Source organism: Lichtheimia ornata (assembly GCF_029851405.1).
Source record: "Lichtheimia ornata isolate CBS 291.66 chromosome Unknown scaffold00014, whole genome shotgun sequence".
In the NCBI taxonomy this organism is placed as follows: domain Eukaryota; kingdom Fungi; phylum Mucoromycota; class Mucoromycetes; order Mucorales; family Lichtheimiaceae; genus Lichtheimia; species Lichtheimia ornata.
The window spans coordinates 69,427-87,114 of NW_026695334.1; the positions used below are offsets into that span (position 1 = coordinate 69,427).

General features: G+C 43.7%; 8 protein-coding genes across 8 annotated transcripts; 4 read left to right on the forward strand and 4 right to left on the reverse strand.

Moving 5' to 3' along the window:
- Positions 1-5: 5 nt before the first annotated feature.
- On the forward strand, positions 6-2,498 carry O0I10_003990 (uncharacterized protein; the record flags this gene model as incomplete). Its single annotated transcript, XM_058484056.1, has 6 exons — positions 6-63; positions 126-204; positions 269-777; positions 940-1,148; positions 1,350-1,929; positions 1,990-2,498. 6 exons carry the CDS (start codon positions 6-8, stop codon positions 2,496-2,498), a joined length of 1,944 nt encoding a protein of 647 aa, XP_058345044.1.
- Positions 2,499-2,761: 263 nt separating this feature from the next.
- Positions 2,762-4,102, reverse strand: O0I10_003991 (uncharacterized protein; the record flags this gene model as incomplete). Its single annotated transcript, XM_058484057.1, has 6 exons — positions 2,762-2,834; positions 2,903-3,066; positions 3,126-3,491; positions 3,559-3,749; positions 3,879-3,909; positions 3,983-4,102. The coding sequence occupies 6 exons, from the start codon at positions 4,100-4,102 to the stop codon at positions 2,762-2,764; spliced, it is 945 nt and encodes a 314-aa protein (XP_058345045.1).
- A 275-nt stretch (positions 4,103-4,377) lies between these two features.
- On the reverse strand, positions 4,378-6,136 carry O0I10_003992 (uncharacterized protein; the record flags this gene model as incomplete). The annotated part of the gene is made up of 3 exons (XM_058484058.1): positions 4,378-4,642; positions 4,701-4,862; positions 4,923-6,136. 3 exons carry the CDS (start codon positions 6,134-6,136, stop codon positions 4,378-4,380), a joined length of 1,641 nt encoding a protein of 546 aa, XP_058345046.1.
- Positions 6,137-7,199: 1,063 nt separating this feature from the next.
- O0I10_003993 (uncharacterized protein) lies at positions 7,200-8,774 on the reverse strand (the record flags this gene model as incomplete). The annotated part of the gene is made up of 7 exons (XM_058484059.1): positions 7,200-7,301; positions 7,364-7,690; positions 7,756-7,941; positions 8,007-8,129; positions 8,189-8,401; positions 8,477-8,662; positions 8,721-8,774. The coding sequence occupies 7 exons, from the start codon at positions 8,772-8,774 to the stop codon at positions 7,200-7,202; spliced, it is 1,191 nt and encodes a 396-aa protein (XP_058345047.1).
- A 740-nt stretch (positions 8,775-9,514) lies between these two features.
- On the forward strand, positions 9,515-11,188 carry O0I10_003994 (isocitrate dehydrogenase, NAD-dependent; the record flags this gene model as incomplete). Its single annotated transcript, XM_058484060.1, has 9 exons — positions 9,515-9,565; positions 9,625-9,684; positions 9,754-10,029; positions 10,096-10,224; positions 10,319-10,452; positions 10,524-10,621; positions 10,679-10,836; positions 10,895-11,050; positions 11,117-11,188. The coding sequence occupies 9 exons, from the start codon at positions 9,515-9,517 to the stop codon at positions 11,186-11,188; spliced, it is 1,134 nt and encodes a 377-aa protein (XP_058345048.1).
- A 159-nt stretch (positions 11,189-11,347) lies between these two features.
- On the reverse strand, positions 11,348-12,125 carry O0I10_003995 (uncharacterized protein; the record flags this gene model as incomplete). The annotated part of the gene is made up of 3 exons (XM_058484061.1): positions 11,348-11,495; positions 11,571-11,689; positions 11,748-12,125. The coding sequence occupies 3 exons, from the start codon at positions 12,123-12,125 to the stop codon at positions 11,348-11,350; spliced, it is 645 nt and encodes a 214-aa protein (XP_058345049.1).
- Positions 12,126-12,470: 345 nt separating this feature from the next.
- O0I10_003996 (uncharacterized protein) lies at positions 12,471-13,693 on the forward strand (the record flags this gene model as incomplete). Its single annotated transcript, XM_058484062.1, has 4 exons — positions 12,471-12,623; positions 12,830-13,321; positions 13,394-13,468; positions 13,538-13,693. 4 exons carry the CDS (start codon positions 12,471-12,473, stop codon positions 13,691-13,693), a joined length of 876 nt encoding a protein of 291 aa, XP_058345050.1.
- A 588-nt stretch (positions 13,694-14,281) lies between these two features.
- O0I10_003997 (uncharacterized protein) lies at positions 14,282-17,644 on the forward strand (the record flags this gene model as incomplete). The annotated part of the gene is made up of 12 exons (XM_058484063.1): positions 14,282-14,440; positions 14,516-14,644; positions 14,759-14,816; positions 14,890-14,939; positions 15,026-15,084; positions 15,156-15,532; positions 15,602-15,858; positions 15,909-16,800; positions 16,874-17,124; positions 17,181-17,225; positions 17,289-17,340; positions 17,397-17,644. The coding sequence occupies 12 exons, from the start codon at positions 14,282-14,284 to the stop codon at positions 17,642-17,644; spliced, it is 2,577 nt and encodes an 858-aa protein (XP_058345051.1).
- Between the last annotated feature and the right edge of the window lie 44 nt (positions 17,645-17,688).

Below are 17,688 nucleotides of genomic sequence, written 5' to 3' on the forward strand. Positions count from 1 at the left end.
CGATCATGGCTTACGACTCTAGAGCGTTTGACCTCTCCGAATACTCTTACGTGATTGGCATCGGTAGGCTTCTTGTGTCTTTTACAACAACACAAATCATCTCACACACACACCCTATTTCAAAGATTTTGGTACAACATTTTCTGGATGTTGTTATTCATTCACCAGGGACAATAGTGAAGAAGTATTTGATATCACTCGATGGTATGTTGTGGTGATGGTGAACAACATGCAAGGAGATGTAGGCTGACAAGAAAAAAAAACATAGGCCTCGACAAACAAATCCATATCCAAAGACACCCACACTTGCATTCTATCCTCAAGGATCGACCAAGATGACGGCGTGGGGTCAAGAAGCAAGGAGATTGGCAGCACGACGCGGCAACGACCATTTGCTTTCTCGCTTCAAGTTGCATCTTGATGAACACCTTGACTTGCCTCCTTTACCCAACGGCTTAACAGCATTGGATACCATCTCGCATTATCTCGAGTCCTTTCACACACACATTTGCACTGAATTGCAAAGGAGCTTTGCATCCAATTATGATCAATCCAAGTTCAGATACTGCTTAACGGTACCAGCCATGTGGAGCGACCAAGCCAAAGCAACCATGCGTGAAGCAGCTATTCGTGCCGGTCTCATCAACCGCTATGATCACCCCGATCGATTGATGCTTATCAGTGAACCAGAAGCTGCAGCCTTGTATTGTGAAAAAAAGTGTGAACAATTTAATCTTGGACATGGTCAACGATTCATGATCTGCGATGCAGGCGGAGGTAAGTAAACAAGACAAGAGGAGGGGGGAGGAGGGAAGGCGTGGATAAATGAGTGGTGGTGAAGGATGCCAATCAATGCATTGAATGCATCATCTCATTTTCTCTTTCTCTTTCTCTTTTCTTTTTCCCATCATGGATGATGATGATGATCATACATTATAGGCACTGTGGATCTAATTGTCTTTGAAATTGATGATTCAAACGGGAGAAGGTCGCTGAGAGAAGTGACAAAGGGTCAGGGGGACTCGTGCGGATCCACCTTTTTAGACGCCCAAATGCGTGAATATCTCAAAGACCGATTCTATGGCCTGGGGAGAGTGAGTGATTCAGCTATGGAATCCATGATGGAAAACTTTGTCGAAGCTATCAAGGTAAATATGGGTGTGAATGTGTATGTGTATGGATGTGTTTGTTTGCATTACTGCAGGCTGTTTTCATAACAGCTCTTTACCCACCCACCACCCCTTTGGTTTATGTTTTTGTTTGACTCGCCTTATTGACTTTTTATTCTTTACACACACGCTCCTTGTTTTGGTGCCTGCTTGTCTCCTCTCTTACAATTTCCCCTACAGCCCCAATTTGAGGGAGATGAGGATCAGTTTCTTCTCCTTCCTGCCACTTTGGGACTTGCCAACATGGATGACCCCGCAAATGGTATCGAGGATGGCAACCTACGTATCACCGCTGAAGATCTGTGCGAGCATGTTTTTGAGCCTGTTGTTCAAAAAGTATTGGATTTGATTGATGCTCAAGTACGACAATCCCACGTGCTGCTTGATGCCATTTTTCTTGTTGGTGGTTTTGGTCAATCGGAATACTTGCGTCGAAGAGTCATTGACGAATTCTCTCGGCGAGTTGGTTTCATTGGTGTCCCTCCTCGTGGTGAATTGGCAGTAGTGCGTGGTGCAGTGTACTTTGGATTAAATCCACGCATGGTGACTGAACGCGTATCGCGACGTACCTATGGTGTGGAAACTCGCATGGTGTTTGATCCGCGTCAAGACCCACAGGAGAATTGCATTGCAGGGGATGGTGGTAGACTCTTTTGCAAACAACGCTTTAGCATTTACGTCCAAAAAGGTCAACGCGTCAAGGTGGATGAATGTGTATCCAAGAATTTCATGATCGCTTATCCCAACGACACTGATACAGGCATGTACATAGCGTATGGACACTTTCAAGTATGCTTTTTATTGACAATGCCTATTGTAGATTTGTTTGCTTATGATGGTGATGGTGCCATACCTCGTTTGACGACCCATCCCCAAGTCTTTAAGGTGGCGCGTTTCCCTATAAAGATGCCAAAGTTTAGCGGCGTACAAAAGGGTGAACCAATATTCATGAGCATCAAAATGTTCTTTGGCCAAACAGAAATCAAGATCGAGGTGCATATCCGAGATAGAGTGTTTACATTTACATCAGCCTTTGAAACGCTGGAACGTGGTCTAAGCGGCATTGTCGGTGATCTTGATGTACCAACGACTCCACCCAGGGATAGCATCTTTAGCAGCGCATCCAACTCGAATTTATCCAGCCCAAATACAGAATCAAGACCCCCTTCACTTGGCCATCACGATTCGTACATGTCACGTTATGCTCGTAGCTACAATGGTGACGATGATGAATCTTTTTACGATGGTGATTCGAGGCACTCGACTGGTTTCCATGGCACGGCAAAGAAGTTACTTGGTCCTTTCAAGATTGGTCGGCGAAAACAGTAGGGAGGATCTATGAAAGGGGAAAGACCAAAACAATACAAATATAAAGCAACACCCCCCTTTTTCTCTCTACAATTTGAGTAGCTCCATCTTACCATTGTACAGGATACTAATCATGATCGCACACACACAAGCACACAATCACCCCTTCTCGTATCTCCACCCACATTTTACCATTATAATCCGCGCATCAATCAATCAATCAATTTTTCTTCTTTCTCAATATCTTTATAAAGTCATTGATAATATACAACCATCTAATTTGTCTAGAAGCGTGCTTTGGGTGCAGTGTCACCGGATTTAGCGTTACGGCTCCATGGAACAATCAAGCATTGATGGCTGTTGTACAATGGACCCATGAGTATGGATAATGAAATTATGTAACCATGATTGATGATAATGCTTACCGTGTCAATGCTAAAAGATTTCCCTCTGCGTCCCATACACCGCCGCTGCAGTCGAATCGATTGTTGATAATATGAGGAGCAGCAATGGTAGTAAGCACTTCCTTGCCGGTGGGCTTTCGCTTGAACTGGACCTCGAGTTGCATGGTGGGGCACCACACAGGACCCTATTACCTAGATATCAGCCATGACCTTCTCTCATTGTCGGCACCCATCTTATACTTACTCCCAAGAAATCCCATCCCAATAAGATTGGAGGTGTCACAAACATATCACACCAATAAGGAATGCTTTTGAAATCGATATCACGGCCATCAGTGAACTTGAGTAGTTGATTAAAGTAAGCCTTGCCACCAATGCCAGAGACATGATCCTTTGGAATGCTGGTTCGATCCACGAGACCTTCAATGAAATTGCCCATATAGGTGTGCTTGTAGGGAACCATCACATCACGGCTAGGTGGTTGATACGGCTCATGGAAGTGGGTGACACCCTTTTCATTGTCCATATTGCCCATGGTGAAGATGACATGCACCTTTTCAGTATATTGATCGCGTTGGAGTTCATCCACATGCTTCAACTGGGCTGTGTCCTATAACACATCATGGATCCTTATGAGTAAACCTTCACCTCAGGGGGGGGAGAAACTCACTACACACCTTGGCTTGTAAAAGACTAGCACGCACAACACAATAGCCTTTGCTACTCGTTTTGATGTCTTGAATTTCTACAATGTAGGGGCCCACGCTGGTCTTTCGCAAATAAAAGCAATTGAGTGCCACGGGATCCTTTTGGAATTTGGAAGAGAAATGGCGAAGGACGGCATCGGTGACAAGAGCCAAAACATAGCCTAAACACGAGCGAGTGGATGATAAGGAAAAAGGGGGGAGGAGATGAAAATGAAATCAAAGGATGATTACCGCCCTGGAATCGTTTGTGAGTTTTGAATGAAAAGACAAGTTGATGGTGGTGGCTACACTTACATGAGGTACTTCGCCTATGCACCAGTCCTATTATATGCAATTGGGATGATTCAGCGATTTTGGTTTGTGGGGTAAAGTGGTGGATCTTAATAAGGATTACCTTGCTTGCAGTGCCTGCATAATAATATTTCCCATCAGTGGATGTGCCGATAGAAACACTGTTAGTAGCCTTGTCAAAGGCATTATTGATAGGTTGTTGGTTGCTGGTTTCAGTTATCATTAGAGAAGGTGGAGGGAGACAGGTACAAAAGCATGACAAATGCTATTTGGCTTTTTGATCCCGAATCGGAGCGGAGTGATATTAAACATGATGGCAATTGTAAAATGTTGCCCATTCACACATCATGTAATGCTGTAGATCAAGCGAAGATGTCATTTTGAGTAGTATTACTATGCTATGCTATACACGCCAATCATCATCTCTAGTCTATATAGCATGGATTGAAATTGATATATGTATTGAACAATATGGATATATGATTTTTGGATTGGATTCTATGCTGGAAAAACGAAGCTCCGGAAATTAGATGATGTGGATGATGATGATGGATGTTTTGGCTGTTGTTGTTGTTGTTGTGTTGTGGATGTTGCTGATGATGATGGTGGTTGTTGTTGTTCTTGTTGGTGGTGATGATGCTCCTCAAATTGATGATTGATAACTCGAATGGAACGAGGGTGTGTTACATCCATGCCGCGTTGTCGCTTCTTGATCACATCCGTCTTCATTGAAAGAGGTCGTTTGGCATTGTGTAATTTGAGACTACCAACCGATGGTGAGCAAAAAAGAACACCCCCAAACTGCGTTATTGGAAACTTACTAAAGTCCGCACGCATTACAAAGTGGGGCACCTTCATTGTCACGACGCCAGAGCGGAGTTGTCCTTGTACTGCAATTGGAACATGCCGTTTCAATACCTTCCACGGATGATTGAGGAGCACTCTTGAAATGCTTTGGCCTGGGTGCATTATGTAATTTGGCGCTAATGTATATACACAGTGAGTAACACCATTATGTCATCTTGTAGTATCCATCTTCTTACTATAATCCACATGCATTGCATAATAGCTCATCGTTTGCGGATCGTCTCCAAAGGGGTGTGGATGTCGTCTCACAATTGCTGCATATAGGACGCTTTCCCTCTGAAGGTGTTGTATTCACATGTATCTTTTGTGCTGAAGGGTCGCCTGTGGATGATGATGATGATGGTGGTGTTGGTTGTTTCCAAGAAGTGGGCGACAAGACATGTTGAGCCGAGGCGAATTTTTCAGGAGGAAGAATGGAAAGGATCTTGCTATGCAACGTGTTTCTAGGAAGAGGAGGGATCGCTTCTTCCATAACATAAAGTGCGTCATTGTCCTGTTGTTGCTCCTTCTGCTGCTGATAAACGAGATGCTGTGTTTGTTGCTGTTGCTGTAAAGTGGATTGTTGTTGTGGTATGTCTGATTGTTGTTGTTGTTGAGTTGTTGTAGTAGTATAGAAAGAGCCGGCATCCATCATTTCAGTATCTTGTATTGACGTAGGCAAATAGCCACCCATCATGTTGTCAAAGTTGAAAAGGTTATTCATGTCTTTGAAGATGTCATCATCCAATTCGATCATTTGGTCCGAGGCTTGATCTGACGTAAATTGCTGTAGCACGAAATTCTCAGTGGTAAAGTCATAATTGGTTTCAGCATTGGATTCGACATTCATTTGCTGCGGTATTTGATGGTCAAAAGAGGGCTGTAGTGATGCCATGTCCATATGCTGTTGTTGGGCAGATGATGATGAGGATGATGACTGTAGTGGTTGTTGAGGCTGTGTTGGTGCTATTGTTGTTGATGCTGCTGCTGATTGTTGTTGCTCATGTTGTTGCTGCTGCTGAGGATATGATGATGGATTGGGTAATTGACATGGCTGTAGCTGCTGGTATGATGACGATTGAGATTGTTTTGTTTTAGGTTGCTGCTGCTGGGCATATTCGATATGAGACGGCTGCTTGTTCATGGCACGCTTGTTTTGTACTGAGCCTTTCTCTTTGTCGAGTTTTCGAGTTGTTGACGAGGACAATCTTTTGAAATGCGTCTTTGTATCCATGATGTTGTGAATGAACCATAAACGCCAAGCAAGGTTCTCCAATCGGCTGCCGTTCTCTAAAGAGTCTTTGACTTTGGTGCATACTCGCCACGTTTGGGACAGGTCGTCTTCGGAAGTTATGTTGGCAAACTGGGAGAAGGTCTTGTTGCCTTTCATTTTCAACGAAATGGGAGCCATGGTGAGCTAATGGTTGTCAGAATGAAGAAAGCGATGGGGAATGAGGTGAAGGAAAAAAGGAAAAAAGTTGCAAAGTCAAAGATAAGGCGTGGATGTTGGATTTAGGCTTGCCTGAGAGAGAGAACTACCCGATATTTTCACAAGATCCGATCCAGATGTCACCTGCCCTTTTCACTTTTCCTTTGTAGTTCATCATCATCATCCCATCACCCTCAGCCATGTGTAAAGAGAGAGAGAGATCATCGTCACTCTTTCCTTCTCCCACACCCTCCCACCCCCCCAACATCATCATCATTTATTGTTCTCACTGTCATTAAAAAGTGTGTGAGCTTTGACCAAGTCCCTTTATTCAGGTGACCTTTTGGATGTAACAGCGAATGCATGTTCATCACCCAACATCACCTCCCTTTTTCTTATAAATGTTTGTACTCCCACATGAGTGAGTTTAGCGTCCAGCCATTTACCACTGATTCTTCCCAAGCGGGAGGATTGTGTCATGGTACTGTAACCATGGTCCCTATAAAAAAAAGACCTCGGTCTTTCTATTCCCGGTTTCCCTGTGTCGGCATTTGAAATGCATTATACCGCTTGCATAATGCAGTGCTAGCCTGACAAAACATCCAATTACTTGAAGCCTTCATCTATCGCCCTTAAAAGATATTCAATCATTTACGAGAACAAGTTTGAGTTTATGAATTTACGACTATCCTTATATGGTATCCATGTTTGAAAGTCAAATGTCATGGCGAGGTGATGAGGTAAACTGCTACTACTACTACTACTGCTGCAGCAGGCTGCTCATTGTTGCTTGAACCACCACGTCAAAAATAGTACATATTGTCATCGCCGTTGCAGGTAAACAAACAAGGTCGATTAAAGAATGGCATCTCACCCGCATGTATGGAATCCACATGTCGCCATATACAAAGCATGAAGACAAAATAGGAAAACTCTTTGCAAGAAGTAATGGGGGGGTGGGGGTTTATTGACTAAGTACAATGAATTCACTTGGCTTCTTTGTGTCAGCCGCCTCAACATTGATCCAATACAACCCATATCCATTCTATGAAACAAAGACTTTTCTGGTATCTTCAATCTGGAAAACATCGCCAGTCCTTGGACAAGTAATCACGCCATCATTCTTGGCAGCCATATCATGAAGTGACTGAGAAGAGAGAAGAAAATGATTAGAGCTATGATTGGCGGTTGGTAGAGGGGTCAACGTACCTCGTAGCTATAGACTCGTCCATTTGGTAGCAATAAGGGTGGATTATCTTCATTCATGATTTTGCCACTGATTCTGCATACAACGGTGGAATTGACGTGGTGACTCCATGGTAATGTCTCAGCCAATTTACCCAACGTATCAGCATCACATACGGGACAATGAACATTGCGACTTTCATGGTTGTAGCACTGGGGCGTCTTTAATGCTGAAAGACCAGCTTGTAGAGTGATGGACAACAGAGGATGGGACGTAAGTGAACAAAGCTTGTAGTTGTCGGCTCGAAATTGTTCAATCAACTCATTCCATCGTATTGGGTCGTAAAGATCCTAAAGCGAAATCAATAACCCCCAAAATAAGAGAATGAACATGCTAATTTCATTGTTGTATGTACCTTGTAGGGCTGACATTCCGTATCACTGCTGAACACTAATAATGCCATTGCTTGCTGGATCCTCTTAAATTCGGTAGGTTGCCATGGCGACAAGTACTTTTGGGCGTACGCAATAGCTTCCATTCCTTTGCCTGCTCTTGCCAACTCGATGTATTCTTGTAGTCGCAAATTGAATTCGAGCGTGCTCTATGAGTGCAAGGGGATAGATAAATGAGTACGCGATCCATAGGCTCGTTGCAATATCCTCCTACATTTTGCTTTTTGAGAGACGAGCGATTTTCTGAACACCATTGCAGACACTCTTTGCAGCTATGATTTCTCAGCGCTTCCTCGACCTTTTCTGATTGTGTAAAGAGCAAAACATCCACCATATCCTAATAACTCTCATTTGAGTGCCCCACTCCCTTGCTGATCCTTATCCACATTTCTTTACCTCGACATCGTTTTCGGTTGCAACAAGCTTGGCTGTTTCTGTAAGACCTTCTCGTAATAGATAATCCACCACCAATCGATTCAACCGTGTTTTGCTCCATTGCTGAAACTCTGGTGCCTTCACCGATGTAACCCCGGATATCGTGTTCAAATGCACCACTCGATTCTTTAGTCGTCTCGCATGCACGCTCTCCTCTTGCCAATACTTTTTGAGCTAATAGGATCGATGAGGTATTAGAAAAGATGAACCATGACCATAAACCAGAATCCATATCCACCAAACACATACCTTACGCTTCATGTTTTCAAGCTGTTCTGTTAACTCGACCAAAGTCTCAGTAGCTTTCTCTGGTGATATCTCATTTGCCTCTGCAGCCTTCACGCAGCGATTGATCTTGTCGAGAATGTTGGTGATTTGCACTTCAAGGTACTTGTTGGAATGCTTGACAGATTTCCTCAATTGTTCATAAGGAACCTGTGCCATGGATACCTCTAAGTCACTCGTCTAATGCAGCTGAGTCGTCGTTCATTACCTTGATAAGAGGTTGTTCCAAGTCGATAATCTGCTCGCCTTTGATTTGGTTCATGTGTCCAAGAGAATAAAACCTGGGAAAGTGGAAGGTAGATAGAGAGAAAGCCAATGCCTGGGATCCACCTTCATCACACGTATAATGCAACGCTCACCAATTCTCCGAATGGCACCACCAACGGCCCACCAAGTCAGCGTCCTACAACCGATGTTGTCCCCAAGATGATGTTTACCCTGGATCAACCACATCCGTGATTACCAAATGACAGTGACCTGTAGTTTGATTCCATGCATAAGATATGGAGTTCTCATTTAAATAAAAAGGGTCCATGAATTCACTCGAGATCTCTTGCTGCTATTACAGGTCACTTTTTTGTGTGGAAAAGGATACCCGGCTTTCTTTGTTAATAGCATCCTTATGATACAGTGCCTCCCTAAGCAGAAATCTTCCATAAATGAGATACCATGTTTGATAAATGGATGATCAATGTGATTTGGTTGGGAGGATCTTGGTGAAGATACTATGTATGTACTACACAATTGCAAACACCTTTGTTTTACGCGTATGTTGATGATGGTCTACAATCTCATTATGTTTAAACATCCTGTCGTTTATCTCAAAGAACATCTACATCGTCGATGGGAATCTCGTATCATGTTTCACCCGTTTGCTAGGCAACAGCATCATGCATTGATTGGTTGGTATGTGACTTCATGCAGCCTTCCCCGTTGACCGGCAACGTATTCAACAGCGCCTTTATTTCTTTTTCTCTTTATACAACAAAACAGTTGAAAGCTATGTTGCGTACTTTGGCTTCTCCTTCTCGCCATTTTAGCACAGGTGTCAAGGTACACGTGTTATACTACTTGCAGTTCTTCATCCAATGGCTCATTCCTCTTTTCTACAGGCATTGGCAGCAACACCACGTTCAGTTGCCGGCTCAAGCGCCGCTTTAAGCACTGCAGCTGTGAGTATGCATGCATTCTGTCAAGCAATGGGTACCATGCCTTTACTCATCTTTGACCTTCCTTTGTAGACTGAAAAAAAGAATAGCACGAGACACAATGTCACGCTTGTACCTGGTGACGGTGTGGGCAAGGAGTTATCCGAGTCTGTTCAAGCCGTGTTTGCTGCTGTGAAGGCTCCTGTCGACTGGGAACAATTTGACTTGACAGGCCACGTCTCTTCCAATGATGCTCTTATGAAAGATACGCTCGCATCGCTACGTCGTAACAAAGTGGGTCTCAAGGGTACGCTTTATACGCCCGTTTCCAGGATGGGGCACGCGTCATTCAACGTGTCGATGCGCAAGGTATGTAATAAGGGAGGAGTAGGGATCATCTTACAAGGCGCTAATGATAAGGATCACGCATGATAGGATCTCGATATTTACGCATCCATTTCACTCATCAAAAACATCCCTGGTGTGCCATCACGTTTCAATGATGTGGATCTTGCCATTATTCGTGAAAATACCGAAGGCGAATATTCAGGTCTCGAACATCAGGTAAAAGATGGCAGCAGCATCTCTCTCTCTCTCTCTCTCTCTCTCTGTATATATATACTCATGTTGTTGGATGGATGGATCATTATTATTATAGTCTCATCCAGGTGTTGTCGAATCGTTGAAGATCGTGACTCGCGCGAAGACTGAACGTATTGCTCGCTTTGCTTTCGACTTTGCTTTGAGGAACAATCGTAAGCGTGTCACATGTATCCACAAGGCCAATATCATGTAAATGCGAGAGCCAGCCCCCTTTTTTTGCAAAAGAAACATGTGCCTGACATTGTGTATCACGTATGTAGGAAACTTGGTGATGGTCTCTTTTTGAAAACTTGCCAGGATATCTCTGAGGAATACAAGGGATCTGGAATCGAATTCAACAACATGATTGTTGACAATGGTAAGTAGCATAGACATGGTTGATGAGAGGAGACTGTTTAAAAGTAATCCATTCTAGCCTCCATGCAATTGGTATCAAGACCGCAGCAATTCGATGTGATGGTGATGCCCAATTTGTATGGCAGTATTCTTTCCAATGTTGGTGCAGGTTTGGTGGGTGGACCAGGCATCATTGGAGGTGCCAATTTCGGTCGAGAATATGCCGTCTTTGAACCAGTACGTATTGCAACAAACAGATGTCTTTGATACTTGATGCTAATTTTTTGATTTCAAGGGTTGTCGTCACGTTGGCGCTGATATCGGAGGAAGCAATGTTGCCAATCCTACCGCCATGATCTTGAGCTCGGTGATGTTGTTACGTCATCTTGGACTTGATGAGCATGCCAATCGTATTTCGAATGCTGTGTATCGCACTATTCAATCGGGCACGGTATGTTTCATAATGTTTGAAGGGGGGAAAAGGTCATCATCTTATTCACTTTACCATGTCAAATAGGCCAAAACACGAGATATGGGTGGTAAAAGCAGCACCAGTGAATTCACAAAGGCTATCATTTCAGCCCTTTAAGCATCGTCATGATGAAAGAATAAACCAAGATGGATTGCTCGGGTCAATAGAATCAATATATTTGTATCAAGTACTGTATTGGGTAATCATTATATGGGGTACAAAAAAGGTAGTAAATATAAAAAAGGATAAGTGATGGTTTACAAGGGTGGTGTTGGTTTAGTGAAATTCATGGAAGCCATGCTTGAAAGCTAATGCAGCAATGGCTAAAGCAATACCATAAAAGATAGCTCCATAAATGAACCGAGCAATTCGAGATTCATATGCAGCCTCGAAAATAGACCAAAAGACAGCAAAGGCAAAGAAACTAAAGACACGACGACGATGATGAGTAAAAGGATGACGATGTCTTGTATGTATGTAGGGTGGGGATTATACTTACACCCAGGCAAGGATCATGACTGAACGTGTGGATCCTCTACCCAATGTATTCAACACGAGCACTGAGAGAAGCATCAACACTAAATCACGAAGTACATCACTTGCACGCCCAAGACGACTCTGAAAGCAAATCCTTGATTAGCTATTTGCACCTTGTGTGAATTATCCTTTTACTCACATGAGCACGTTTAACTCTACGTCGACCCAACCAACTTCGAACACCAGCGCCTGCGGCTCCAGCAGTAGCAGCTGTAGCTTCAGCATCACCTTCTTGTCGAGTTGTAGTAGTCTCTTGCTGTTCTCCTTGAGCATCACGTGTAGCACCACCGGCGTAGTCTGAGCCTTGATGACCATCACCAAATGCATGACGCAGGAACCAAATCAAGCCCCAGTAAACCCATAATGCAAAGAAAGCAACCCAAGCAAGTTTGACATTATGAATCATAAGGAAGGTAGCAATGCTACCATTAGGGCCTCCATAGTAGAATGGATCATCAATGAAACGGTTGTTGTCTCCTCCTCCATGGTGATTATTGTTGTTGTAGTAGTCATCCATTTTTCGTAGTAGTATATGCAAGAGTAGTAATGAAGATGTTAGAGTTATAGTGCAAAGGTGCGGACAAGTGGGTTTTATAGTTAAACATTTTGTTTTGCATGATGGGACAGGGTAGTAACATTAGAGTAGGAGAAGTTGGTGGCAATTGGAAGATGTGTGGCCGTTTTGTGAAGTTGACAAGTAACATCATGTGCCTTGATATGCGAACTAGTGGCAGTTGTGGTTCCGACATAGAGATATTGAATGATCACAAGCTCATGTTTTGACAGCGACCGGGAAAGATTCCAATTGAGCGTTGATCAATGTAGTATGTTTTTTTTATTAGGAGGAGTAGTAAAAGAATTGATGTGTGCATATGGTGTACTAGTCAAAAGAGAAACAAAGGGGGAGGAGACAAGCTTATGCGCTGGGTTGTCGGCAGTTGATCTCCGTTCCCCAAGTGCAATTAATTGGATAGGCTCTCATCACACCAATCCTCCTTCTTTTCCGGCCTTCAAGGTAATCTATCATACACCCAACACCCCCCATGAAGCAGTTCTTGCGTGGAGAAAGAGAGAGAGAGAGAACAATGGATGGATTGATTGATGAATGGATCGATTCATGTATTGATGGATGAAATGGGATGGATGGATGGATGCATAGCAACACTCGATATTGGGGAACCATGTTCAATTAATGGCAACCTTCTATTTCCACCATTGTAGAGGTTATATACGAAAGAAATGGCACACGCCCCTCGCAACAGCTTCCTTGTTCCCGGCGTCGCCCGTTACAGCCGTTCGAACATGTACGCCAAGAAGGCTCTTCACAAGCGTTCTAAGAAGGGTGTTCAGGCTCCTGCTAAGGCTACCGCTACCGATAAGACTGTTGAAGTCAAGGGTGCCAAGAATGGTGGCAAGCGTGTGATTCCTGCTCAAAAGGCTCCTCGTTTCTACCCTGCTGAAGATGTTCCTCAACCCAAGGCTTCCCGCAAGTCCCCCAAGGTTGCTCCTCTTCGCAAGTCCATCACTCCTGGTACCGTTCTTATCTTGCTTGCTGGTCGCTACCGTGGCAAGCGTGTTGTTTTCTTGAAGCAACTTGAGAGTGGTCTTTTGCTTGTCACCGGTCCCTTCAAGGTTAACGGTGTTCCTCTTCGTCGTGTCAACCAAGCCTATGTCATTGCTACTTCCACCAAGGTCGATGTCAGCAAGGTTAAGGTATGTCATACATCTTACATCAACATTGTGTTAGAGTTTGGCATTAAGTGATTTATTTGTTGTTGTTGATAGGTTGATCAATTCAACGATGCCTACTTTAAGAAGGATGCTAAGGCTGCCAAGAAGGAATTCCTCGAGGGTGAGACTGTAAGTATCATAGAATGAATGAATGGATGATGAAGGATTGGATATTCATATGGATATATGTATGTGTAGCCCAAGAAGGTCACTCTTCCTGACAACAAGGTCGCTGATCAAAAGGCTGTTGACAAGGAAATCCTTGCTGCTGCCAAGGAACCCCTTCTTATTGCCTACCTCAAGTCCAGCTTCACTTTGAAGAAGGGCCAATTCCCCCACAACATGAAGTTCTAAAGGTTGTTGAATAAATTGCCTTATCTCTGATCATGAGGGATTGCCGGAAACAACATACACTTTTATTGGATATCATTGCACGTGATCAATCGATGGGAGAGTGGATGATGATGAATGTCAATTAGGTGTTACGCCGCCGACGTCGTGGCACATTGTATGTGAGGGAAACGAAATGGAGGAGCTCCTTGTCTATCTTGCATAAAAGTATCTCTTTGTTTGCAGTTAACCCCCTTTTGCGCCACTTCTTTTCTTTGCTCCCATTCCTTTCCAGTACTACTTACGCTTCTTCCAACGATCCTCCCCAATTGCGAATACGTTGTGGACACCCAAGTCAATCAACTATCCAATGGAGACGACATGGCATGAGCAATTCGTTGCATTGACACGACCATTACTACGACAAGGTAGCAGCTATCTCACTGTATGTGTGTATATATATGCATGCGGTATGCAAGAAAAGGGGGGGGTGGTTGTTGAGCGCAAAATGAGGCGGAAGGGGCCCATCCACAAAGCAAATGAATCTCTTTCTTGGATTTCTTCAACTCTTTTCCTCACTTTTTTCATTTACTCTTCTCTCACATACATGTCATGTCCGTGCAACTCAATAGACGGCCGGCACTCTTGGTCGTAGTCTGCTTCATTTCATTCGCTATCCTATCCCATTTCATAACAACGCCATCCTCCTCTGGTATCGACGTATCCGATCATCATGCTTCCTTGGATCTATTATCATCGCATCACAAAGAGGTAGGTATATATAGAGAGAGATCATCCCATAGTATCAACATCATCATTGGATACATAATACTTTGAATATAATAGTGCACTCATGTTGAGCGGCATCCGGATCAATGTGCCTTTGTCATGAAGACTTGTAAAGGGTTCAGCAAAGTCTACTTGGCGTTCTACTATTGCTCTGAAGTATGGAAACCTATATCAATGACGCTATTGGTGAGTTACTTTTTGTTTGTTTATTTGTTACAATCACGACCTGTTGCTTGCATACACATGCGCATGGGCCCAACCACACACTATTGCTCACGAATGATCGATGTACGTTGTTAGGTCACTGGTCTGCTGATGCTCTTTGGCGCTGTCAGTGTGGCGGCATCCGATTTCTTTTGTTTGTATCGTGCTCTCTACGTCTATGCATAATCGAGATGGCCATCCTTATCATTCTTCTTTTTGGTCCACAGGCCCCAATCTACAAACCATATCCGCCAAACTGCAACTATCTGAAAGTATGGTATGTATATCCACTTTTTGCTGTTGGCAAGGGGTGTGTGTGTGTGTGAAGGTATTACAAGCAAAGAACTAAGGAATGTTCCATAGGCCGGAGTCACGGTATTGGCATTCGGCAATGGCAGCACAGATCTCTTTAGCACGTTTAGGTAAGGAACCATAAAGATTGGGGGACAAGGTAGAAAAGTAACCACTGAAAAGCGAAATGATCATCCTACAGCGCGATGAGTTCTGGATCAGGGTCGTTGGCTATTGGTGAACTTATAGGGGCAGCCTTTTTGTTGGTATCGGTGGTATCAGGATCCATGGGCATTATTCGGCCATTCAAATCCAAGCGGATCACATTTATGCGTGATGCATCGTTCCTTGCTGGTGCTGTCATGATGTTGACTTGGATCGTGTATCATCAACGTATCTTCTGGTACCATGGCATGGCTTTGATCGCGTTCTATGTGACCTACGTATTCGTGGTTGTCTTTGGTGCATTTCAACTTCCTGGATCTGAAACACCTGCAAAGCTTGAATACAAGTCATCTGCTACTAGCGGCATCGATCAGGATCAGTTGACAGAAGCAAGTCGTTTGTTACAACATGAAGGTAAGCGCCCAAAAAGAGACATCAAGCCAACTTGTACAAGAGAACTAATTTCTATTGCATTCGTTTTAGCTGGCAAAAAGCCTCCTCGTCTAAACATTCCTATCCATGGTTTTGCATCACAACATTCTTTTTCATCGCATGAATCCCATCTTGGTCACATCATTCGTCCAGTATCATCAAATTCATCTTATCGATCATCGTTGCATATTGATGGTATGAACGTACCACGCACAACAAGCACGAATGGTTCCATTTCTACTCGTCTTTCGCGACATGCCATGACACCTCGTGTTGGTATTCGAACATCTCTCTTTAGTGCTATCGAAGTAAGTTACATACATTTGATCATGCTATTCGTGAAGCTAATGAGATGTAGTTTCAAGAACAAGTAACGACCATACGACGCACAGGCAGCACAAGCAGTACGGTCAATCGTCGAAGAGATATATCCAATTGGGGGAACATTTCATCAAGAAGATCCAATCAATCTCTTGGCTTGTTGAGTGCAGCATCATCATCAGGAGCTCAAGGTCGTACACGATCTTCGACAGTGGGTGATCGTCTGATGCCCACGGGTATGCGTCATACGACTCCCACCACCGCTACCACGCCAGATAGCACACACAGCAGCACGGGTATTGCTGAAGACTACTTTACATACATCTCCACCAATCAACAAAACCAAAACAGCAAAGCGGCTATTCCTGAAATTCGTCTTCCTACAACCAATGGTACCCTGCTAGAGGATCATCAACACCATCATCATCACTCGCCCCAAGGAGGTGAAATTGCTATTCGTGTCCCGCAACTACCATCAGCTCCACAACTACAAGCACCATCAACATCCCCTTCTCGACCGGTTTCTCTTCTTGAGAAAGCTATCCCTGATAGTCTATTTGACGATGTCCTTCCTACGCTTTTTCCAACCTTGCAGAATTGGGATGAAAAGACCACCTTTGCCAAATTGAGCTCTTTGGTAGCTGCCCCTGTGGTCTTGATGTTGACAGTGACTTTGCCAGTAGCTGAGGATGCTCAAGTGGATGACATTCAAGTGGTAACACAAGAGGATGATGAAAATGGCGATACCATTTCACACAAAGGACGCTTGCCCACTGCAGCTGGTACAGACGAAGACGTGGTTGAAACTTTATCTGTGGGAGAAGATATGGTCGATGGATCCATCAACGAAGAAAAGACACCATGGTGTCGCTGGCTATTGGCAACCCAAGCTATACTTGCCACCACGTTTATCTTTATCGTTATGGCACGTAAGTAATCAAACATATCCAACTAGGATAGGGTATATATAACAAAGACGAGATGCTGATTGAAGGAAAATAGTCAACGGCTTCATATCCCCTCAATATATATTTATCGGTACCATCCTTGGATCTATGCTTTCGGCCCTTGTGCTCTTTACCACCAAAAGCCAAGAACAACCATCATGGTTCTGGATGGTCTCATTTGCAGGTTTTATCATTGCTCTCCATTGGATCTTTTTATTGGCCAACGAAATGGTCAGCCTATTACAAGCTCTTGGGACGATTCTTAATATCAGTGATGCTATCATGGGGTTGACCATCTTTGCATTTGTGAGTATCCAAGCATGGTTGGTCTATGTTGCTATGCGACTAAGATTTGGAAACAGGGCAACAGCATTGGTGACTTGGTGGCAAACACGGCCATTGCTAAGGTAATGTAACGAAACGTCTCATTGAATTAAACGCCAAAGCTAAAATTTTCGTGTGATCTATAGATGGGCTTTCCAACAATGGCTATTTCAGCATGTTATGCTGGTCCCCTTCTCAGTAAGTCAATGATGATAACAAGGATGCCACATGCTTTGGGCTAATCAAAGGTATAGATATGGTGCTTGGTGTTGGCATCTCTTCCACGTATCAAGCGCTCAAGACTGGTGTACCATACAAGCTTGATATTGCACCATCCATCCTGGTATCCAGCACAGGTCTCATCATTGTGCTTTTGAGCACGCTGGTTGTCGTCAATTTGAATGGATATTGTATCAACAAGGAGCTTGGATGGTGGATGATCATTGTCTATTGCATATGCTGTGTCATTAACGTATTATTGGAATGTGATGTATTCGAGTAGTTTTCAATGCCTTTTATTTGTCTTTTTTTTTGTATTCTGTTATC